This window comes from Scyliorhinus canicula, chromosome 2 (genome assembly GCF_902713615.1).
Source record: "Scyliorhinus canicula chromosome 2, sScyCan1.1, whole genome shotgun sequence".
NCBI classification, from domain to species: domain Eukaryota; kingdom Metazoa; phylum Chordata; class Chondrichthyes; order Carcharhiniformes; family Scyliorhinidae; genus Scyliorhinus; species Scyliorhinus canicula.
In genome coordinates this window covers 7,816,497-7,841,274 of record NC_052147.1, presented here as the reverse complement: position 1 = coordinate 7,841,274, position 24,778 = coordinate 7,816,497, and the positions used below count along the sequence as shown (strand labels likewise).

General features: G+C 47.0%; 1 protein-coding gene across 2 annotated transcripts in view; it reads right to left on the bottom strand.

Annotated features, from left to right (window-relative positions):
• Positions 1-8,900: 8,900 nt before the first annotated feature.
• Positions 8,901-24,778, bottom strand: part of smek1 (SMEK homolog 1, suppressor of mek1 (Dictyostelium)) — a 139,730-nt gene continuing 123,852 nt past the window's right edge. Inside the window, exons 10-15 of one of the 2 annotated variants that reach the window (XM_038773214.1) lie at positions 24,388-24,546; positions 24,108-24,277; positions 22,152-22,294; positions 16,602-16,792; positions 15,214-15,443; positions 8,901-9,864 (exon numbers count right to left, since the gene is read on the bottom strand). In XM_038773214.1, the coding sequence (XP_038629142.1) occupies positions 9,742-9,864; positions 15,214-15,443; positions 16,602-16,792; positions 22,152-22,294; positions 24,108-24,277; positions 24,388-24,546 (1,016 nt within the window). In that variant the 3' untranslated portion in view covers positions 8,901-9,741. Of the gene's footprint in view, positions 9,865-15,213; positions 15,444-16,579; positions 16,793-22,151; positions 22,295-24,107; positions 24,278-24,387; positions 24,547-24,778 lie in introns of those variants that run through there. The other variant, XM_038773224.1, reaches the window with a different exon arrangement.

Below are 24,778 nucleotides of genomic sequence, written 5' to 3'. Positions count from 1 at the left end.
GAAGTGCTGACCGGAAGAATAATTCAGCTACCGAATAATTTCCCAGTAAGGATATGATTTCAGGACAATTCGCTGCGTCTCTGAAGAATTATCGGACTGAGGTCAAAAGGCAGGCGGGAAAGATAAATCTTTGATGGACAGGATGGGCTTGGGGTTTTTCCTGTTCCTAGCCGATCTGTTATTACATTCTCACGGGCAGCGTGGGAACCTGCATTCCAGTCAGTTTGCGAAATGACTGCTCCAACAGGCTCTGTGTCGGTCTGAGAGTCACTGAATTTATTCGCGTCCTCTTATGTTCATGTCATGGGCTGGTGTTGACACAAGGCGCCTGGACAGAGTGCTATTGTACGAAGAGGAAATTAGTTGCATCCTTTTGAGTACTGTTTGAATGACCCCTGTTTAGAGTTAAATTTGACTTCCATCACATTCATACTGAGCTGGATGGATGCCTGTGATATTCTCTGTCCATTGGGCTCTTACATGCTAACGCAATAGATAGTTTACATCGAGCACATTACATTATAGGGCAAGGGTCTGGAGTGCAGGCAGCTGGCAGAAAATCCTGTTCAGCAACAGTCCCTCCTGCCAAAATCACACAGTTGCTCCCCAGCATCTTGGCTGTAGTTCAGTCCCACGCTCCTGATCTTTGGTCACTCGGTGCAGTGGGAAGAGGTGCAGGCAGGTCAGAAACCTAATTGTGGGTCTTTCCCCGGCCAATGTGGTCAGCCACAGGAACAGGCGACAAGAGGCCCCTGAGGATGATCACTCTGGCTGCCAGTCACTCTTTTTCGGTTTTCTGGATTTTTGCAGCACGGGACAGCAATCGGAGGTGGAAGCTGATTTCTACCTCCATTATCTCAAGAGGTTAGTTGGTCAACTCCGCACTAGTCTCCCCCCCCCCCCCCCCCCCCCCTTCCATCAAGCTATATTCACAAAGCACCTTTATCATTACAAACTTCCCAAGACAGGAGCATTATCAAAGTTGCATATGAGGATATTAGGAACAATGACCAAAATCTTTGGTCAGAGGTAGTTTTGAAGTTTCCCCAGAGAATAGGTGGAGGGTCAGAGAGGTTTAAGGAAAGAATTCTAGAGCGGAGGCCCAGAGAGCTGAAGGCAAGAATTTCAAAAGAAGTTATGCACCAATAGAGAAAGATTTACATCTATAGCATATCTTTCATGAGCTCAGGATGAGCCAGTGTTTTGCCTTCGACAAAATACTTCTAAAAGTGTTGTTAGCGCTGGATTGTAGGAAATTACTATTATTCCCCATCTTCATTTTAAAGTTTATATACTTAATCTCTCCCTTTGCCTTGTTCGCTAAATCTTTTTGTTTATCTGAAGTCAGTGCTAATCTCACTTTTGCCCCAATATAATTCATAAACAGCTCTACTAAATGAGAGCGAAGGCTGGAGATTTCCCATTCCCCACTTTCATTGTAATCCCCTCCTTACCCAGGAGAGGTCAGGGCTAAATACAACTGCACAGAAAGTATCATTTTATGGAAGACTGACACCTTGCCTTAACTCCCAATACTGGTCTTCACGTTTTGTCATCGACTACACTGGCAGTTGCAAATGATTTTTAAAAAGACTTCAGGTCCAAATACTGGGACTTTTCTTCTCATGCCTGTCCATTTAACAATTTGTGACAGTGATTGTTACGTTACCAGTCTGTGTCCTCGACTTTGCTCCACTCTTACCGCCACAGACTACGCCCCCTATCTTAAATCCCTACCCATACCTTTCAGCACTAACTCTTGATCTCTTTTGCATCCCTTGCTTGATGGCAGAGTCCACATGACCCGCCCTCTCAAACCTCCTCCCTCAACCCTTGCTGCCCTCTCGTCCTCCCAACTTCAACTGTTTCTTCAAAATTATCTGATCATGTTTTTGTGTCTTCCTAAATTCTCACACTGTTGACTCCCGTTTGTCTTCTGTGAAGTGCCCTGGGAGTAAAGGCGCTTTGTAAATGTAAGTTATTGCTGACTTCCCCACAAGCTCTGGTTGCCTTAACTTAGTTTGAAGGCAGGAGCAAGTTCGGAAAACTGTATTTTGAATAGCTGAAAAACAGCTTTAAAGATCAGTTCTTTATCCACTCAAAACCAAGACAGCTTGACTATTTCTACTGTAGCATTTTTCACAGCACAAACCTTTTTAGAGGTAAGAAAGTACTTTTGAAGCATAGTCACTAATGAACATAGAATTAGCTACAGTAGAAATAGAAACAAACCAACCTTTGTGATGCCTTTCAAATCACGGCTTCCCCCCAGAGAATAGGAGCACCCAGACAAGTATTCTTCATTTCCCCTGGAACTGCTGAGGCAAGGCAGCCTGAGATAAGCAGGAACTTCTTCTCTGAGGGGATTGTTAACTCTTTGGAAATCTTCTCACAGAGTGGGGGCTGAGTCATCGATATACTCAAGGACAAGTTAGACATTTTTTATTTACAGGTTATCGGGGATAGACAAGGAAGTGGTGTGAAGGCCGTAATCAAATGAGCCATCTTATTATTGAGCAGACTAGGCTTGATGGGCCAAATGGTCTGGTCCTGATCCAATTTCTTATGATCTTATGAGTGAGATGTCTAGTGTTGAACGTTTTTCCATTCACTGCTATTTGATTCAATACCATGGGCCTTTTTTCCAGCATAATTTCATTGCCCAGTCTTAACAGAACAATTTCAGATCAACCATATTGCTCTGGGACTGGAGACACAGACTGAGTATGGATGAGGTTTCTTTCCCCTAAAACACGGCACGGTAACACATTGGTTAGCATTGTTGCTTCACAGCACCAGGGTCCCAGGTTCGATTCTCGGCTTGGATCACTGTCTGTGTGGAGTCTGCACGTTCTCCCTCTGCGTGGGTTTCCTTCGGGTGCTCCGGTTTCCTCCACAAGACCTGAAAAGAGTGCTCATTAGAGTTAGATGATTTGGACATTCTGATTTCTCCCTCAATGTACCTGAACAGGCACCGGCATGTGGCGACTACGGGTTTTTCCACAGTAACTTCATTGCAGTGTTAATATAAGCCTACTTATGACACTATTAAAGATTATTTCAAATTCAAATTCTTAAAATTCTAGTGGGACTTGAATTCCTCACTTGCTGAAATGTTAGTCTAGTTTTTGCAGCAACACAACCACAACACTACAACACACGTGCAAGAACTTGCAGAGAGAAAAGTACATTTCCAGTTAACAATTTGTATTTATACAGCTTTTTTAACATACTAAAATATCCAACACACTTCACAGAAGCGTTATCGAACAAAATTTGACACTGAACCACATCAGGAGATATTAGGTCAGGTGACCAAAAGCTTGGTCAAAGAGGTAGGTTTTAAGGAGCGTCTTAAAAGAGGAAAGAGGTGCCGAGAATATCAGTGTGAATTCCAGAGCTTTGTGTCTGGGCAGTTCAAGGCACAGGTGAAGCAATTAAAATTGGGCGTGGGCAAGACAGCAGACTGGAGCAACACAAAAGATTTCACAGTTTAAAATTTTTTTTTTAAAAAAAAGAGTACCCAATTATTTTTTCCAATTAAGGGGCAATTTAGCGTAGCCAATCCACCTATCCTGCACATCTTTTTGGGTTGTGGGAGTGAAACCCACGCAGACACGGGGAGAATATGCAAACTCACGGACAGTGACCCAGAGCCGGGATTCGAACCCGGGTCCTCAGCGCCGTAGGCAGCAATGCTAACCACTGTGCCACCATGCTGCCCTATAAGATTTCACATAGTTGTCGGGCTGGGAGAGATTACATAGAGAGTAAAGGCTAGACCAGGGAGGTATTTAACATGAGTTCTCAGGTTAAAAATCAAGACTTTGCTCAACTGGGCACAACTCTGTCAGCAAGCAATGGGGCGGTAGTTGATTCGGGACTTGGTGAGAGTTAGGATTTGGCCGGTAGAACTTTGGATATGCACAAATTTATTGAGGTGGAAGATGGGGAAGGGAGCATGGTGCTAGCTGGGAGATCAGAGTGGTAGCAAATCTATGGAAGAGGATGAGGTTACAACTCAGCTACTCTGAGATTCTTCACCACTGCAGCAAGTTGTCATTTGCTTAAGGTCAATAAAAAGTCAAAAAGTTGTGTGTAAATTTCAGGTTCCAGCTCAGTGACTTTCTCTTTCATATTATCTTGCCAAGGCCAGCTTGGATTAAAACATTTGCTAAAGAAAAAATAAGTTGTGGTAAATAGTTATTTTTCAGACTGCACAATAGCAGACAGTGGTGTTTTCCAAGAGTCACTGTTTGGACCAGTGCTTTTTTAAAATGTTTAAATGACTAATATTTTAATAGTAACATTTTCCAAAATTTGCCAATACCAAAATTGGAGATGAAAGCAGGGAAGGTGATATCAATTGATTATAACAGGACATTATATAGTCCAGCAGTATGTGCAGATAACTGGCAGATGGAATTCAATGCTGAGGTGTGAGGTGATGCATTTTGGCAGGTGGGATGGAGGGGAGCAATTTAGACTGAATGAAATAGTTCCAAAATTTGTGCAAGTTCAGAGGGGTTGAGGTGGTGCTAGGATTCATGTGCATAGCTCTTGCTGGCAAATTAGGCACCATGCTGTATACAAAAAGGACATATTGGGAAAGTAGTTAGCAAAGTGTATGGGATCTTGGGTTTCACAAAGAGTTTTGTAGAAAAAAAAGCAGGCAAGTTATGCTGAACAGGTACAAAAAACTCTGGTTGGGTCACAACTAGAGTATTTCATGCAGCTCTGTACACCACATTTGAATAAGGATGCAAGGGTCATTGAGAGGATGCAGAACAGATTTACCTGAGTGGTTCCAGCGTTGGGGAAATTTTAGCCACAAGGTTAGGTTGGAAAATGGGTTGTTCTCCTTGGAGCAAAGGAAATTGAGGGGAGATTTGATTGAAGTGTACAAAGTTAGACAAAGATAGCTGTTCCTATTTGCCGATTGTACAAGGACATGGGGACAGACATTTAAGGTTTTGGGCAATAGATACAGGAGGATGTGAGGAAGAACTTTCTTAAGTAGTAACATGACCTGGAACATGCTGGTGGAGGTGGAGATGATCAATGATTAGAAAAGTTTGAGAGGCATTTGAGGTAAATAAACTTCCAGAACTACAGGGACAGAGCAGGAGAATGGGGCTGACTGGACTGCCACATAGATAGCAAACATGAACTCAATTGGCCAAATGGCCTCCTTCTGTCCCGTAATGGCGCAATAACCATTATCACATTGCTGGTCGAGGAACCTTACTCTGCACACATTGGCAGCCACATTTCCTTTACAGTATTACCAGAGTAGCTGAAGTATTTAATTGACTGAAAAACACTTTGCCATCTCCTGAGTGTATGAAACGCAATATATAATTGCCAGCTGTAGTTGTAAGCCAGAAGCATGTCATCATGAATACTTTGCGTGCCTAACTTTACAAATGAGATGGACAGTGAAGACATTGTAGTTAAGGAGTCTAAAATATGGGATGGGATAAACATGACGGGAGAATAAATATTATGTTTATGGGTGAATAAAATCACTAGACCTGAATCATACAATTTACAGTGCAGGAGACCATTCAGCCCATCGAGTCTGCACTGGCCTTTGGAAAGAGCACCCTACTCTAGCACCCTAGAGTGGAGGCGTGGAAAGTCCACGCCTCCACTCTATCCCCATAACCCCTAATGTTTTGGACACTAAGGGGCTATTTAGCATGGCCAATCCACCTAACCTGCACTTCTTTGAGCGGTGGGAGGAAACTAGGGCACCCAAGGAAACCTACGCCGGCAAGGGGAGGAAAGTGCAAACTCCACACAGTCACCCGAGGCCGGATTTGAACCCGGACCCCTGGAGCTGTGAGGCAGCAGTGCCACCCCCTTAGGAATGCTGGAGGACATTTTAGTGCCTTAAAGGCATGCTATAAATGTAAATGTCATTGTTCTGCAATTCACTGATTGCAAGCCTTGGATGGAAAAACATGGCTCCTATACATTCCCCTACTCTGCAGAAAGGAACATCTATAGCGGAGTTACTGAGGATGGGAAATTCCAGGCCATTCAACCATTCTGACATCACATAGAAGTTCCATCCTAACTCTTAACTGTGGGCACTGCTGTTGATACTCATCGCAGTCAATGTACATATATTGGATGCAGAATCTGCATTTAAAAATGTTTGAACAGAGACCAATTAACTCATGTTTAGTTGATGTAATCAATTAAATACATTGTTAATAATTTACCTTTGTATGTGATATTTAAATTGGCACTGTAATATAGTATTTATGGAGCTGAGCTAGAAACCCAAAGGGTATAGTTGTGAAACAATGAAGTAATCAAACCATTTATGAATTGGCAAGAGGGAGTGGTAGGGGCAAAATGCAGAAAGCAGGAATATTGTTGTAGTCTAGCTGGAATACTAAAGTCCTTCAGGCGAGTAAACCCCTCCCATACTATCCGCTACATTTGATCCTCAATGTTCATTGAAGTATCCTAGCAACTTCCTCAGTTGTAAAAACATTTTCTATTGAAACACCTGGTGGCAATGCAATGAATGTGGCTTTGTTTATGTTCACTTTCCTACCTTTATCCCACGCCACAAACACCCTCCCAATGTCCTTTTGAAATCATTCATCACCTTTGCTTCCACCAACCTCAATGGCAGTGAGCTCCAGGTCATTACCACTTGCAATGTAAAAATGTTCTCCTCACTTCCTCTCTTGCTCCAAGCCTTAAATCTGTGTCGCACAATCGTTATACCATCAACTAATTGGAAAAGTTTTCGTTGTCCATTTATCAACTAATAATGCCGTACACCTCTAACACATCTCCCCTCAAATCTCCTTTGCTCCGATGAGAACAGCCCTAGCTTTTAAAAAAAAAAATTCTACTCTCCCGATCTTGTGTTAAAGCACCAATGTGAGGGGGATGAAGCTAACAATCCTGAAGGTCTTCCACACATGTTGAAACTATAATAAAAATCAGCTAAATACCAATGGAAAAGATTCATTCAAGCCCAAGTCTCCACTGCACAATTCTGTTACTTCAGATGGCTTTAAAAATAAACACATTGGCTGGCTGGGATTTTCAACATTCCCCCATACCATGGCGGGCTTTCTGGCAGTGGAGGCGGCTCACTATTAGCTGCTGGTGGGATCTTCTGGTTCTGAAGTCAATGGTCAGAGTTGCTCGCTGGTCATGCCACTGTGTAACCTGATGTAGAGGGTTACCTTCCGGCAAGACGAGAAGATGCTGCAGGGTGGAAAGGCCTGAAAATCCTGCCCATTGGCACCATTTCCAGGGTGGCAAAATGACAGCATCCTGGTACTCGGGCACTAGAAGCGAAGGCAACTCAGTTCTGCTTATGAACCAATCTAATGCCCTTTGGGAAAGGAAATCGGCCATCCTTACCTGGCGTGGTCCACACGTGACTCCAGTCCTAGAGCAACATGGTTGGCTCTTAACTGCCCTTTCAAATGAGCAAGTTAACTAGGGTAATTCAAGGGCAATTGGGGATGAGCAACACATTCTGGCCTTGCCAGAGATGCCTGCATCCCATGAAAGAATAAAGGAAAAAAAAATGTTATACTCACTGGATTGTCCTCTTTGCAAATTTCCTAGGGCTGCAGGCTTGGAAAGGGTGGCCCTTAGAGCTGCAGTCCCAAAGGTGGATAACTCTTATATCACAGTTTGTATGCAGTTTTGATACATGCAAATTGACTTGAAATTGATTTAAAACTGACGTGGCTGGTGAACTCCACAATAGAGGTCAGAAAGGTTTCAGCCCTTTGAGACTATGGTACCTTTATTAAACAGAAATTCAGTTTGACCCATTCCCTGCTTTTTCCCCCATATCCTTCTTATTTTATTTCCTCCAAGTATTGTTCCGGTTACCTTTTGAAGGCTGCTATTGAATTTTTACCCACCACTCTATCAGATTGTTCATCTTAAATGAGTCTGATAACCATAACTGGCAATTCCCAAGAATCTTTTTCCTTATGCTGCCTCCGCCTCTTCTGCCAATCATGTTAAAGCTGTGCCCTTTGGTATCGGCTCATCCAAAACAGTATCTCTGTATCAAATTTATTCGCCTTCGCTGCTCAATGGAGAAAAATCTATCCCTTTAACTGCAATCTCTTATCCTTGGGACAATTTTAGTATATCTCATCCCAAATTCAAGCCAAATCCATCACATCCTTCCTGAAGTATGATTAAGCATAATTTCTTGGCTTTAGTAATGCCCCAGGTTCCCATAAGCTTTAGTAACTGCTTTGTTAACCAGTTCTACTGCCATCAAGAATTTTGTACACATACACCTCCGGTCCAAAGGTGAATGGGTTAGGTGGATTGGCCATGCTGAAATTACCCAAGTGCCCAGGGATGTGCAGGCTAGGGGATAAGGCAGGGGAGTGGATATGGGTAGAGTGCTCATTCGAAGGGTCGGCGCAGAGCTCATTCGAAGGGTCGGCGCAGACTCGATGGGTCAAATGGCCTCCTTCTACACTGTAGGGATTCTAGGATCTCTTCCTTCATTCATACCCTTTAAAATTGTATAATTTAGCTTACATTGTTTCACCTGCTTACCAAAATTTTCCTGCCAATATCTGCCATGCATCCTGTTATTCCACCAGCCTGTCTATGCCCCAATATCTATTACTATCTTCCTTATTTGCACCACACTTTCAAGTTCCGTGGGGTCCGTAACTTTCAAAACTCTGCCCTGTACTTCCAAGTACAAGACATTAATGTATGTCAAAAACAGCAGTGGATCCCAGTAAACAACCAGGCATTTACCACTACACTTTTCTATCTCCACATTAATTTTGTTTCCATATCCATAAGAAAGAATTTGGAGTATGCCTGATATTCAAAATACCACTGTACAAAATGTCAGTATATACCAGTCTTTTACAGAAAATTCAACCATCCACCTTTATATACTACTGAACAATTTCTGTCAAGAGTAAAAAATCCCACCCCCACACAAATACACGCAATGACGGGTTCCAATACAACAGGGGGAAATACATTACATCAAAATTTGTTTAATGGTCCCAAATATACTTAAACAACTAAGTGTACACTCAAGAAAAAAAATTGAAGAAAATGCAAGATATGAAACAAAAATGATCACATCTAGAAATTCCATTCACTTTTTAGTCAGAGGGGATGGGAGTTTCCTTCTCAAAAAATTATGTAGTTTTAAAGGGCACAGGTTAAAAAGAGAAAAATTGTGTACTCTCAGCCCTCCCAACAGAGGTTCCTTTAAAATGTTTTCTTTCATCGTGACCATCGATGTCCTGAATATACAATGGAAAGGCAGGTCTTTGAACAATGAGAAAAACTGCTGGCACTCCAGGGAGGAAATTCTGCTCGACAACAGTGTCCTTCCAGGTTCCCCGTGACCTTCCCACACACCGCTACAGACCAAACCAAAATGAGCCGGTCTTGCTACAATTCGTAGCACCAGAAAACTCTCCACCCTCACTGGCTGTTGTTTTATATCTTCCTTCCCTGAGAAAGGGGGGAGAGTGAGGTCAAAACCTGGATACAGTTGAGTGTCAACAAGTTCCAATTCCTTTGTTCTGATCTGTTTTGTTTTATTGTTTCCTGCTTTGCTGGATTGGCACTTTGTCTGCAGAATTCCATGTGTACATTTATCTGTGTGGGACAGAATGGTTCAGACACCTTTCTGAGTCTGGTGATTTTTGCAGGTCAGTAAATGTCACTGGACAAGGCTGAAGGGGATCACAATTAGGATCCAAGCCTGGATTTCTTTGTTAAAGGCGGCGATTGTTCTTTTTCATCACTGTCTTCCTCTTCTTCCTCTTCCTCCTCATCATCATCTGGGTAATCTACAAGGCCGATGAGACCTCCCTGCACAAGAAATAAAGAGAGTTGTTGAACAGGTGTCTATAAAATGTTGACTGTAAAACAAACAAAAATCTCTCAGATTATTCCTAATTGTTGCTGGGAATCAGAATTAGGTTTAAAAATAACTTAATTAGGTTTTACACCCCAGGAGGCCAGAATTAAAAATTATTTATATTCTTTCAGAGCGTGGGGCTATTAGCCCAGCCAGAACTTTCATTTCCCTGCCTAATTGCCCTCGAGGAGGTGGTGGTGAGATGCCTTCTTGAACTGCTGCAGTCCATGTGGTGCAGGTACACCCACAGTGCTGTTAATGGGGAGATTTACAGTATCCACTTTCCAGCCTTGTACTTGCATATAAATTAGAATTTACAGCACTGGAACAAGTCATCCTGCCCAACTGGTCCATGCCAGTATTTAAAAAAAAAAGATATTTTATTGAATTTACTCATGACTCACCATCAGAAATTCTAAAGGATGTCAACCAGTACAACTACAATTGCGCACAATACAAGGCATCTGGTACACTTTTCCACCCGATTTGATCAGATGATCCAAACATGAGGTCAGTAGCACTAATCAGATGTAACAAATAGCTCTCGGAGTTCAAAATTTACAACCGGCCCCCGTTACTTCACAATCAATCAGAAAATCTGGCCTCACTCAAAACAGGGCAAAAGACCTACATATTATAATGCTTTTCACAAACACCGGGCGTCCCAAAATGCTTTAGTTAATGTTATAACCTGCCCGGGTCCTATTGCCTGGGGACAATTGGTTATCCCATGATCCTTGGGGAATATGAGCTCCCCCAATGTGGGGCGGGGGGGGGGGGGGGGGTTGCAATCATTAGCAGTGCAGCTGTACATTAGGCCAGTGTGGTACCGAATAGAAAGGGGACCAGTAGTGAACTGCTGGGACTTTGTACATATTATTGTAAACAAAGTTACTTTCTGTTCAACTCTGCAAACACATGCTGCTGTGGCCCTCACAAAAGTTAACAAAGTACTTTTGAAGTTTAGTCACTGTTGTAATGTAGGAAACACAGCAGCTAACCTGTGCACAGTAAACTCCCATATATAATAATAATGTGATAATGTCCAGGTGAACCAGTTTTTTGTGATGCTGATTGAGGGAAAAATATTGGCAAGAACAGGGATAAATCCACTGCTCTTGTGTATCCGTCTGAAGGGGCGGATGGGCTAGGTTTAACGTCTCATCCAGCAGAAACTGGCACTTCTGCCAGTGCAGCATCCCCTCAGTATTGCACTTGTCAGCCTAGGTTGTTGTGCTCAAGTCGTGGAACGAGACTTAAACCCACAATCTTCTGACTCGGGTGAAAGCGATACCAACTGAGCCAGGGCATATCAGAGAGGCGTTTTGACCTATGAACAGATGACACGATTGCCAAAAGAATTTATCCAATCCTTAATGTTCTACCGTAGACCACAGTTTTAGAGAAAATGGCAGGGAGCATGCCATGAGCATGCAGAATGTTAAATGGTTATTACAACAAAGAGTTAAAATTTGTAGCCTCAAAGCACCATCCAGGAATGGCAGAATGAAAGATTTTGACGGTGATTCTTTACAAAAGAAGGAAAAGGAGGCAGACTAACCCAAATGCCTTCTAAGGATAAAAGTAGTTAAATGCCTCAAGTGGATGCCCCAGAGGTTTCAGGGACAGAAAAGGTGCAATTAAATCGTTCGGTGTAGTCTATCAACCGCCAACTGGTGGGAAGGATGTAGAGGAACAAATCTGCAAGGAAATTAAAGAAATACATTGTTGTAGAGTAATTCTGGGGAACTTTAATTACTTAAATGTAGACTGGGATAGTGGTAGTGTAAAGGGTGGAGAGGGGCAAACGTTCCTAGATTGTGCTCAGGAATATTGTCTACAGCAATATGTGCCCAGTCCAACAAGAAAGGATGCACGGTTGGACCTGGTTCTTGGAAATTAGACAGACCAAGTAGATCAAGTGTCAGTGGGGGAATATTTAGGAGAGTGATCACTGTATCGCAAGATTTAGGATGACAGTTGAAATGGACAATAGGCAATCCAGAGAAAGAATTAACTGGGGAAGACCGATTTCAACGGGCCAAGAACGGAGCTGAGCTGGATAGGTCGGAATGAAAGGTTAGTGGAAAACCTTTGCTGAAGAATGGGCTACCTTTAAAAATGAAATGGTTCGGGCAGTCAAGGTATATTTCCTCAAAAGGGAAAGGTAGGGCAAACAAATCTAGAGTTCCCTGGATGAAAAAAAGAGATAGAAAGTAAGATAAAGAAGTATGTTTATGACAGGTGTCAGTTACAAAATACAATTGAGAAACAAAAGGAATATAGAATGTTCATGGGAGAAGAAAACACACAATGGAGAAACAAAGAAGGATTATGGGAAAAGTCTGACAGCCAACATAGAGGGGAATCCCAAAGTTTTCTACAAGCATATAAATAGTAAGAGGGTGTTAAAAGGAGGAGCAGGGTCGATTTGGGACCTAAATGGGAATTTACATGTGGAAGCAGAGGGCATGGCTAAGCTATTAAATGAATACTTTGTCTTTACCCTGGGGGCAGATGCTGTACAGGCCATGGTGACAAAGAGGCAAAAACTCTGTCACGAGAACGGATCAAAATTGTTAAGGACTGTATTGAATGGACTGTTTTTAATTAAAAGTTGACACGGCAACGAGACTGGATGAGATGAATCCAAAGAAGTTGAAGGAAGTGAGAGTGGTAATTGCAGGACCGCTGGTCATATGTTGTGGTCTTCTCCAGGAGAGATGCCAGTGGACTGGAAAATTGTAAATATTATGTCCTTGTTCAAAAATATTTGTACGGATAAGTCCAGCAATTACAGACCAGTCAGTTTAACTTCAGTGGCAGGGATGCTTCAAGAAACAATTATTCGGGATAGAATTAGGAGTCACATGGAAAAATGTGTGTTGATTTGGCGGTGCACATGGACTTTAAAAAGGCATTTGATACAGTGCCCCACAACAGACTTGAGAAAAGTGAGAGCTCATGGAATAAAAGGGATACAAAGCTGGCTGAGCAATATGAAACAGAGAGTAATGGTCAATGGATATTTTTGGGGCTGGAGGAAGGTTTGCAATGGAGCTCCCCAGGGGTCAGTATTGAGACCCATGCGTTTCCTCACCATATTAATAATCTAGATCTTGGGGCTGGTTTAGCTCAGTTGGCTGGACAGCTGGTTCATGATGCAGGGCGAGGCCAACAGCACGGTTTCACATCCCATACTGGCTGAGATTATTCATGAAGGCCTTAAATTCTCAACCTTGCCCCTCGCCTGAGGTGTGGTGATCAGGTTAAATCACCACCAATCAGCTCTCCCCTTCAAAGGGATAAGCAGGTCATAGCGACTTTACTTACTTTAGATCTTAGATCTAGATCTTGGTCTGCAGAGGACAATTTCAAAGTTTACAGAGGAAATGAAACTTGGGGAGTATTGTAAAATGTGAGGACAGTGTAGAACTTCAAAAGGATTATTTTGCAAATTGATGGATTGGGTAAATAGGTGGCAGATGAAGTTCAATGCGGTGAAGTGTGAGAGGATGCATTTTGGTCGGAAGAACATAGAAAGGCATTATTACATAAGGAGTATAATTCTTAAGGGGGCGCAGGAGCAGAGAGACATGGGGACATATGGACACAGATCATTGAAGGTGGCAGGACAGGTGGAGAAAGGTTAGTAAAGCATGCTGAATCCAGGGTTTTATTAATGGGGGCACAGAGTACAAGAGCAGGAGGTTATGCTGAACTTATACAAGGTACTAGTTAGACCTCAGCTGGAGTATTGTGTGGAGTTCTAGGTGTCGCACTATCGGAAGGAATGTGAATGCATTGAAGAGAGTGCAGAAGAGGTTTACAAGAATGGATTCAGAGATGGGAAACTTCAGTTATATGGATAGATTGATGAGGTTGGGCCTGTTATCCTTGGAGAGAAGAAGGCCAAGAGAGAATTTCATAGAGATGTTCAAAATCATGAGGGGCCTGGACTGAGTGAATAGGGAGAAAGTGTTCCCACTTGTAAAAGGATCAAGAACAATAGGGCAGATTTAGTGATTTGCAAAAGAAGCAAATTTGATGCAAGAAAAAACATTTTCACATAATAAAAGTGATTCTGGCCTGGGATGCATTGCTGGAAGTGTGGTGGAGGCAGTTTCAATCGAGGCACTCAAGAGGACATTAGATGGTTATTTAAATAGAAACAATGTGGGTATAGGGAAAAGGCAGGAGAATGGCACCAAAGTCATGATACTCATTTGGAGAGCTGGTGCAGACAGGATGGGCCGAATGGCCTCCTTCTGTGCCGTAACACATCTGTGATTCTGTGAAGTGGAAGGCTGGCAAATGCCGTAAGAGTCAATAATTAAAGGATATTATGGCATAATTCCAAAACAATAATTACAAGTTTTAAATTAATTTGACAACACAGTTCTCCCAATGGTCCAGTCCATAGAGTCAACGAGTATCTGAACAGTGTGATTCCAGATTGCAATCCTGCCTCTGCTCAATTAGCCAATCTCAGTTGAGTGGTAGCAGAAATGCTACAACTGGCATCAGCAGCTCTTCAGAGTGAAGTGTGAAAATCGACCAGCGTTCTGGCTCCTGACCATAATCCAGTGAACTTGATTGCCAAGTCCACAGTGGGAGTGGTCTTGACAGTATTACTCAGCCCGTGAGTATTCAACCAAGTAGATGTGTCTCAGAAGATGCCCACTCAGCTGGGAGCTCATGGATCCGGCAGGGTGAAGAAAAACAAAGGCTGAATACATTAATCACACAGGTAGAAAATCCTATTAATCAGCAATTGTATGTAACAAAAGTAAGGTAGCAACTGTATCATAGTTGAGCTCACAAGATAACTACAGATGAGGAAAGGCATTCATCTGATCCAGAAAGTCCTTTGGTCCTATTATTGCAGATGCATTTGGTCTCCAGAACCAGCACAAGCATATTTGTTTTGTACGCAATTTAATAGAGACAGCAATAACCCCGTTATGATGAATTGTAGAGTTGCACAGCAGCTAAACCACAACTAAACTGGCAGAACAGTGAGGAAGCTCAGCCCTTGCTTTATTCCTACACAAGCCATACCTTTGCAGAAAACAACTGCATTACAAGATCGGAGATTGATCAATGATGATTTTGGAGTTAACGTTCTGTTTAATTACACAAAAGCAATGAAAAGTCGACTTGATTACAATATGAACAAACAGACAGTGAATGTTCCTTTGATGCAGGGGTTAATCACATGGAGATGACAAGCTGCAGCAATTATGTTTGAAATGCCCCAGGGTTTGAAAAAAATAAATCACTTAATTTTAACACAATACCTTGGTGGTAATAGCTGCCATATGAGGTGTGCTTTTGGCTGTTGTTCCAGGTGACCCTGGAGATCCCGGGGAACCTGGCGACCCAGGTGAGTTACTTGAGGCTGTTTGGCTGGTGAGGCTGGACTTACTGCTTCCACTGCTGGTGCTGGAGAAGGAGAGCTTAAAGCTGGGACTTTGCCTCCCTGTCAGAGTGCTTTTTGTCAGGACCTCCTTCTCATCCCCGTCCTTCACTAAAAACGGCAAGTTCATAATTTACTTCAAAAACATTGTTTAAAATTACAAAATCACCACATTAATTTTAATACACCAAAAATGATGTTTCAATGTATACCCAGATTTCCCTTCAAAACAGGTGTGATAAACGGAACTATTAGATTCACAGGAGAATTGAATGAACAAACTGCAAGAAGATTAAATGTTCAAATTAAAGTGTGAATTTAACCTTTTCTCTGTCATTAGTACGTCCAGTAAATTCCTCCTGTAAAACTAAATTCACAAAAAAAAAGCTAAAATAATGCAGGCAGTGAATATTATATTGTATATCGTGAATTTCATATGCCGCACAAAAGTGAAATCAGATCAGCAAGTTAACAATAATGGAGATCTTCTCGGTAGGCCCTGAAGATAGCAAGCAATCAGGATTATCCAGCAGTCAGCTATAGAGCTTGCAATAGCAACAACACAAGAACGAGGGACCAACCAGCTGGGGCTGAACTTGGTTCAGTTAGATAAATGTTTCAACTGCATGTGCAATGCATAACTTAACATTTACAAAACAATATAATAATTACTTGTTCTACCATCCTGAATTGTATCCACTAGATCTCTTCTTTCCATTTTTTTTTCCTTCCTCTCCTGCGGGTGCTGACTGTTGCTAAGGTGTGGCTCCCTTGATTCCAGAAACCCCCTTTGCCCATCACCCAACGGCCAATCTTCTTGTGAGGGTCGGGATCAATAAGCTACTCATCCTTTGGGTGGGACATCATTGCCAAGGCCAATTTGGTCATTTGGCATCCACAAAAGGCACACACCCCAGTAGTAATTATTGCATCATGGTCAGAGTAGGAATTTGGATTGATTTCTACCCTCACCTCCCAAGCCCAGGGATGCAGAAACCAAATCTAACAACCCAGTTGCACTACACGGTGCCTTTTGCCAACAGGTCACTGTAAAGCTGCTTTGTCAAATGGTGTGTCTAGCAGATTTTTCACTTTGTCAAAATGCAATCCTTGAAGTAACAGGACGTCCAGCATCATTAGAGAAGTGGCATCGTTGAAACTTGCTGCACTAGAGCAATCTGCTCAACTCGAAAGCCACTTGTCTTTTTATATTCCTGCAGTCGAGTAATAAAAAAAAAAGAATTTACACTTAATTGGCAGATTCCATACATTTTTTCCTCTCCATAAATTTGCCAAAATGGTCCATGATTTCGTCATCATTTTTTGACTTGTCAGCTGGGAGTAGCACTGGCTCTCCATCTTCCATTTCATCCTCATCCGTATTGAACCACATCTCCTCCTCTTCCTCCAGGGTGCGGGCATCTCGTCTGTACCTGTTATTCCGTAAGATGGAGCGCATGCTGTATGCCACAGATAAAATAAAACATTAGAAAGGTTTAACATAGTAGGAATGATAGTGATTATATCACTGGAGTAGTAATCCAGATAATGGGAACTCCAATCTCACCAAGGCTACGATAATTTGAATTTACATTGAAAAAGAAGTTTGGAAATAGATTTCCTAGTTTATTAAATTAACATGAAATTATATGATTGTTGTACAAACACAATTGGCTTGCTGATATTCTCTATGAAATCCGCAGTCCTTATCCAGTTTACTCTATCTAGCTTCAGACCCACGCAAATATGATTGACACTGAATAGTCCCTCTGAAGTATGCAAGACACTTAGTTGTAGCAAAATAACTTGAAATGCAGCTCATAGACCAGACCAGAGAGAGAAAGGAAATGGGAGGAGTGAGCGAGAGGGCGACAGGCGAACGAGCGAGAGAGAAGAGAGGGTCGAGGGGGCGAGAGAGAAGAGAGGGTCGAGGGGGCGAGAGAGACGAGAGGGTCGAGGGGGCGAGAGAGACGAGAGGGTCGAGAGAGACGAGAGGGTCGAGGGGGCGAGAGAGACGAGAGGGTCGAGGGGGCGAGAGAGACGAGAGGGCGAGAGAGAAGAGAGGGTCGAGGGGGCGAGAGAGAAGAGAGGGTCGAGGGGGCGAGAGAGAAGAGAGGGTCGAGGGGGCGAGAGAGGAGAGAGGGTCGAGGGGGCGAGAGAGGAGAGAGGGTCGAGGGGGCGAGAGAGAAGAGAGGGTCGAGGGGGCGAGAGGGGGGCGAGGGGGCGAGAGGGGGGCGAGAGGGGGGCGAGAGAGGGGCGAGAGAGGGGCAAGAGAGGGGCGAGAGAGGGGCGAAGGGGCGAGAGAGGGGCGAAGGGGCGAGAGAGGGGCGAGGGGGCGAGAGAGGGGCGAAGGGGCGAGAGAGGGGCGAGAGGGGGGCGAGGGGGCGAGAGAGGGGCGAAGGGGCGAGAGAGGGGCGAAGGGGCGAGAGAGGGGCGAAGGGGCGAGAGAGGGGTGAGAGGGGCGAGGGGGGAGAGAGGGGGCGAAGGAGCGAGAGAGAGGGAGGCGAAGGAGCGAGAGAGAGGGAGGCGAAGGAGCGAGAGAGAGGGAGGCGAAGGAGCGAGAGAGAGGGAGGCGAAGGAGCGAGAGAGAGGGAGGCGAAGGAGCGAGGGGCGAGGGAGCGAGGGCGGGGGCGAGGGAGCGAGGGGCGAGGGAGCGAGGGGCGAGGGAGCGAGGGGCGAGGGAGCGAGGGAGCGAGGGCGAGGGAGCGAGGGGCGAGGGAGCGAGGGGCGAGGGAGCGAGGGCGAGGGAGAGAGGGGCGAGGGAGCGAGGGGCGAGGGAGCGAGGGGCGAGGGAGAGAGGGGCGAGGGAGAGAGGGGCGAGGGAGAGAGGGGCGAGGGGAGAGGGGCGAGGGAGAGAGGGGCGAGGGAGAGAGGGGCGAGGGAGAGAGGGGCGAGGGAGAGAGGGGCGAGGGAGAGAGGGGCGAGGGAGAGAGGGGCGAGGAGGAGAGGGGCGAGGGAAGGAGGGCGAGGGAGAGAGGGAGAGGGAGAGAGGGGCGAGGGAGAGAGGGGCGAGGGAGGAGGGGCGAGGGAGAGAGGGGCGAGGGAGAGAGGGGCGAGGAGAGAGGGGCGAGGGAGAGAGGGGCGGGGAGAGAGGGGCGAGGGAGAGAGGGCGAGGAGAGAGAGAGGGGCGAGGGAGAGGGGCGAGGGAGAGAGGGCGAGGGAGAGAGGGGCGGGGAGAGGGAGAGGGGCGAGGGAGAGAGGGGCGAGGGGAGGGAGAGGGGCGAGGGAGAGAGGGGCGAGGGAGAGAGGGGCGAGGGAGAGAGGGGCGAGGGAGAGAGGGCGAGGGAGAGAGGGCGAGGGAGGGAGAGGGCGAGGGAGAGAGGGGCGAGGGAGAGAGGGGAGGGGAGAGGGGGAGGGAGAGAGGGGCGAGGGAGAGAGGGGCGAGGGAGAGAGGGGCGAGGGAGAGAGGGGCGAGGGAGAGAGGGGCGAGGGAGAGAGGGGCGAGGGAGAGAGGGGCGAGGGGAGAGAGGGGCGAGGGAGAGAGGGGCGCGGGAGAGAGAGGGCGAGGGAGAGAGGGGCGAGGAGGAGGAGGGGCGAGGGAGAGAGGGGCGAGGGAGAGAGAGGGGCGAGGGAGAGAGAGGGGCGAGGGAGAGAGGGCGAGGGAGAGAGGGGCGAGGGAGAGAGAGGGGCGAGGGAGAGAGAGGGGCGAGGGAGAGAGAGGGGCGAGGGAGAGAGAGGGGCGAGGGAGAGAGAGGGGCGAGGGGAGAGGGGGCGAGGGAGAGAGGGGCGAGGGAGGAGAGGGGCGAGGGAGGAGAGGGGCGAGGGAGAGAGGGGCGAGGGAGAGAGGGGCGAGGGAGAGAGGGGCGAGGGAGAGAGGGGCGAGGGAGAGAGGGGCGAGGGAGAGAGGGGCGAGGGAGAGAGGGGCGAGGGAGAGAGGGGCGAGGGAGAGAGGGGCGAGGGAGAGAGGGGCGAGGAGAGAGGGCGGAGGGAGAGAGGGGCGAGGGAGAGAGGGAGGGGCGAGGGAGGAGAGGGCGAGGGAGAGAGGGGCGAGGGAGAGAGGGGCGAGGGAGAGAGGGGCGAGGAGAGAGGGGCGAGGGAGAGAGGGGCGAGGGAGAGAGGGGCGAGGGAGAGAGGGGCGAGGGAGGAGGGGGCGAGGGAGAGAGGGGCGAGGGAGAGAGGGGCGAGGGAGAGAGGGGCGAGGGAGAGAGGGGCGAGGGAGAGAGGGGGCGAGGGAGAGAGGGGCGAGGGAGAGAGGGGCGAGGGAGAGAGGGGCGAGGGAGAGAGGGGCGAGGGGAGAGGGGCGAGGGAGAGAGGGGCGAGGGAGAGAGGGGCGAGGGAGAGAGGGGCGAGGGAGAGAGGGGCGAGGGAGAGAGGGGCGAGGGGAGAGGGGCGAGGGAGAGAGGGGAGAGGAGAGAGGGGCGAGGGAGAGGGGGCGAGGGAGAGAGGGGCGAGGGAGAGAGGGGCGAGGGAGAGAGGGGCGAGGGAGAGAGGGGCGAGGAGAGAGGGGCGAGGGAGGAGAGGGGCCGAGGGAGAGAGAGGGGCGAGGGAGAGAGGGGCGAGGAGAGAGGGCGAGGGACGGAGAGGGGCGAGGGAGAGAGGGGCGCAGGAGAGAGGGGCGAGGGAGAGAGGGGCGAGGGAGAGAGGGGCGAGGGAACGGAGGGGCGAGGGAGAGAGAGGGGCGAGGGAGAGAGGGGCGGAGGGAGAGAGGGGCGAGGGAGAGAGGGGCGAGGGAGAGAGGGGCGAGGGAAGAGAGGGGCGAGGGAGAGAGGGGCGAGGGAGAGAGGGGCGAGGAGAGAGGGGCGAGGGAGAGGGGGCGAGGGAGAGGGGGGCGAGGGAGAGGGGGCGAGGGATAGAGGGGGGGCGAGGGGGAGAGAGGGCGGGGGAGAGAGGGCGAGGGAGAGAGGGGCGAGGGAGAGAGGTGGCGAGGGAGCTGAGAGGGGGCGAGGGAGAGGGGGCGAGGGAGAGAGGGGGCGAGGGAGAGAGGGGCGAGGGAGAGAGGGGGCGCGAGGGAGAGGGGGCGCGAGGGAGAGAGGGGCGAGGGAGCGAGAGAGAGGGCGAGGGGAGCGAGAGAGGGGCGAGGGAGAGAGAGGGGCGAGGGAGCGAGAGAGAGGGCGAGGGAGCGAGAGAGAGGGGCGAGGCGAGAGAGAGAGAGGGGCGAGGGAGCGAGAGAGGGGCGAGGGGGGCGAGAGCGAGAGAGGGGCGAGGGAGCGAGAGGAGAGAGAGGGGCGAGGGAGCGAGAGAGGGGCGAGGGAGCGAGAGAGAGGGGCGAGGGAGCGAGAGAGAGGGGCGAGAGGGAGCGGAGAGAGGGAGAGGGAGCGAGAGAGCGAGAGAGAGGGGCGAGGGAGCGAGAGAGAGGGGAGAGGGAGCGAGAGAGAGGGGCGAGGGAGCGAGAGAGGGAGCGAGAGAGGGGCGAGGAGAGAGGCGAGGCGAGGGAGCGAGAGAGAGGGGGCGAGGGAGCGAGAGAGAGGGGCGAGGGAGCGAGAGAGAGGGGCGAGGGAGCGAGAGAGAGGGGCGAGGGAGCGAGAGAGAGGGGCGAGGGAGCGAGAGAGAGGGGCGAGGGAGCGAGAGAGAGGGGCGAGGGAGCGAGAGAGAGGGGCGAGGGAGCGAGAGAGAGGGGCGAGGGGGCGAGGGAGCGAGAGAGAGGGGCGAGGGGGCGAGGGAGCGAGAGAGAGGGGCGAGGGAGCGAGAGAATGGGGCGAGGGAGCGAGAGAATGGGGCGAGGGAGCGAGAGCGAGAGGGAAGGAGGAGCAGAGAGAGAACGTTAGCTCCAGCATGGTTGCATTTATCCTAAGTTTACCTACCAATAACAGATCATTGGACATAATACGTGGTTCAACCAACAGCACTGGATACCACAAATGCTGGGAGTTGTTACACAGGAATAAGCTCGATCCTCAGGTTTCAAACTAAGTGTATTGTCTGTGGTCTATTAAAAAATGTTTGGCTGTAAGGTGGCAACATCAGTTCACACATGTCACTTGCTTCAGCAGATTATGTTCTATACCACGGAAGCATCAAACCATTGCATTTTTATTTTGAACTCTTCTTTCCTCAGTCAACAAAACTGTGAAACTTTCACATTTATTTCAGCTTTGCTTTATACCTCCAATGTTCTCAATTATTGACTTGGCACTCTCTTTTCATCCTCAATTTTGTCCCATCAAAGGTACTGTGGCTTTTTACACTGAATTCTCAAGGATTGAATGGCCTCATTGCAGAGAGGCCTCATTGTGAGATTTGGGACACCTTGCGAGATCTAATGAGATCTCACAAGACGTTGCAATCTGGATCTCGGACTCACTGGGCGGATCCAGATTTGCATATTTAAAGTGAGCAGTTAGGCTTACTTGAATATGTCTGCGCAGATTCTCCCAAGGCATGGGATTGAAAGCCCGCACATATGTGACTTCCACGCAAACTGAACCAGGCACCTGGGACATTGTCTCCCAGGCCATTGGAAGCACCTGGGTGGTCGGGCTCTAGGCATGGTGGTAACCCGGCACTGCCACCCTGACAGTGCCAAGGTGCCAGGTTAACATATCCAGGGATCAGGCCCAGGAGTGCCCTACCTTATGAGGTGGGTGTGGGGCGTCTCGAGGACCCCCTTGCAGGCAATTTGGGACTTTTGGGGGGGGGGGGGGGGGGGGGGGGGAAGAGAGGCCATGGTGAAGTTCCAGAGATTGGGCCAGCGCTTAAAAACAGGGCCCTCATCTCTCCCTGCACTGACAAGCTCAGCTAGTCAGTGCAGTAAATGAAGGCAATTTGCAAAAGCCAAAGAAAGGTTCAGTTTTATAGCTAACTGTGCCCAAAACAGGGCTCTGTTGTTTTCACGTTAAATTTTCACAATAAATTGCTCCTAATATTTATTGAAAAGCTCACCTGTCAAGTTTTGGATTATCCTGCCTTTCCCGTTGCTGCTCATAACGCAGTTTCAGTCCTTTGAATGTCTGCACATAATCCACGTCTTCAAGTGCTTTCCAGTAATTTTCTATGACATGGGCTGTAAGAGATTTGATATCTTCCTGTACAAAATAATAAGATGCCACGTTTTAGCTTTGAACAAAAACCTACAAACACTAATTTACAAGGTGACAGAATTAAGCATATTTTTGCCCATCAGAATTTATGTTCATTGATTTTCGGTCTCAACATGGAAATGTACTTGAGATGAACTTTGCTATTTTGAGGTTCATATAAATTTATTGTACGGAATTTATTGCACATTCCCTGTGAAAGTACTACAAACAGAAAATGCCAAGATGAGGAAAATTAGTGGGTGAAGTGGTGACTTCCCCTTTCAGATGTTGACAAGTTGTGTCCATTTTCTCCCATTTTGTTTTACACTGTCAGTACTTGTGGCTTTTTCTTTTTCTCTAGTAAGTAAATCAAACACTTGTTTTCATAATGTGCAACCTGAAATTCACCCCTTAGGTGTGACTGGAAAGGGCATCCAAGTGACCTGCTCTCTAACACAATAACAGAAAAAAACTGGACAATCTCAGCTGGTCTGACAGCATCTGCGGAGAGCTAGAGCTTTATCAAAGCTCGTCATCCAGACTCGAAACGCTGGCTCCCTTCTCTCTCCACAGAAGCTGTCAGACCTGCTGATATTGTCCAGTATTTTCTGTTGTCTCAGATTCCAGCATCTGCAGTAATTTGCTTTTAGCTTTGACTTGTTCTATCACTTGCGCGTGATGAGACCTTGAAGACGTAGGAGCAGAAGTAGGCCATTCAGCCCATCAAGTTTGGTCCTCCATTCAATTAGATCATGACTGATCTGATAATCCTCCTCCACTTTCCCACTGTATCACCATAATTCTCTTACTGATTAAATATCCACCTATCTCAGACTTGAACGTACTTAATGACCCAGTCTCTATAGCCCTCTGTGGTAAAGAATTCCACGGATTCACTGTCTTCTGGATTTCCTCATCTCTCCTTTAAATTGGGCCACGCCATACTCTTGAGATTATATCCTCGACTTTCCCACAAAGGGAAACAACCTCTCAGCATCTACCCTGTCAAGCCCCCTGGGAATCCTATATGTCGCCTCTCATTCTTCTAAACTTCAATGGGTACAGGTCCAACCTACACAGCCACTCCTCATAAGAAATTTCCTCCATACTCAGGATCAACCTCAGTGAACCTTCTCCCAACTGCCTCCATGCCAGTATATCTTTCTTTAGACAAGGGGACCAAAACTGTTCACGGTATTCCAGGTGTGGTCTAACTAGTGACTTGTATAGTTTTAGCAATGATGTGGAGATGCCGGCATTGGACTGGGGTGAGCACAGTAAGAAGTCTTACAACACCAGATTAAAGTCCAACAGGTTTGTTACAAACATTAGCTTTCGGAGCACTGCTCCTTCCTCAGGTGAAGTTTTAGCAAGACATCCCTATTTTTATACTCCATTCCCTTTCAAATAAAGGCCAATGTTCAATTTGCCTTTTTCATTATCTGCTGAACTGGCATGCTTACGTTTTGTGATTTATGCATGAGGACCCACTACCAGGAGATATGTGACACCAAGCTACTCGGGACTCTCCATCCTACTTTCCCTGCGTCCTTGTGATGGTGTCTTAAGGTGCAGTGCTTGGCAGAAAAGAGAACAGAACCTGCCACTTGATGCGGTTGCTTTGAAAAAGTGTTAATAAGATGGGGCACTCAGAAAACTGGAGAACTGAACCTTGGTGGTGCTTCTACTCTGAGGCCGTAACTGAGATTAGATACAGAACAATACACCACCTGCCATGTAGCACTGCTCACTCTATGACCCCAGCTCCCACACCATCACCTTATTTTACTTGGCAGTAAGGTAAGGTAGTCATACTTACTACTCTGATGAACTCAAACATTTCAATGATGGCCGAATTCAGCAAGTTATACCGGGACCCGTTATTCAGAAATGCCTTTACCACGGCTTCAAACAGAAAGGCCTTCATTATGTAGCGATTATAGAACTCGTCTTTCAACCCGATTATCTTTCTCATGAAGCGAAGTGCGCCTGAAATTCAAATGAATACAGCTTGGAATATAAAGTACTGAACATAATAAAGCTAGATTTTAGAAATGACAGCAGCCCAAGTTTAAAAAAATCATCAGCCTCTAACTTACATAATGCCACAAAGGCATGCTTTGAGCCCATGAGTACAAGCACTCTGCGTAAAATGTCTTTGTTTATAATGTAGTTCTTGATATGATAGGTGTGGTGCTCCACGCAGAAGGTGAGTAATTCTAAAATTAAGGCCAAAAGCTGAGCAGTCTGGAAGTCATCTGAAGAATAAAATAAGAATGTGGTTTAAACAATTTTTAAAGCAATATTTTCTTGAGTATTGCTGAAAAGCAAGACATGTCAAAACTTTTCATCTTGCACTCATCATGACATTTTGGAAGAATACCAGCATAGAGGAAAAATAACAATTTATACTGTACGAGAGGAGAATGCTGATTGGTGGATAATTGAGAATGCACCAGTTGATGATGACTGACAGATAACTGCCAAGAA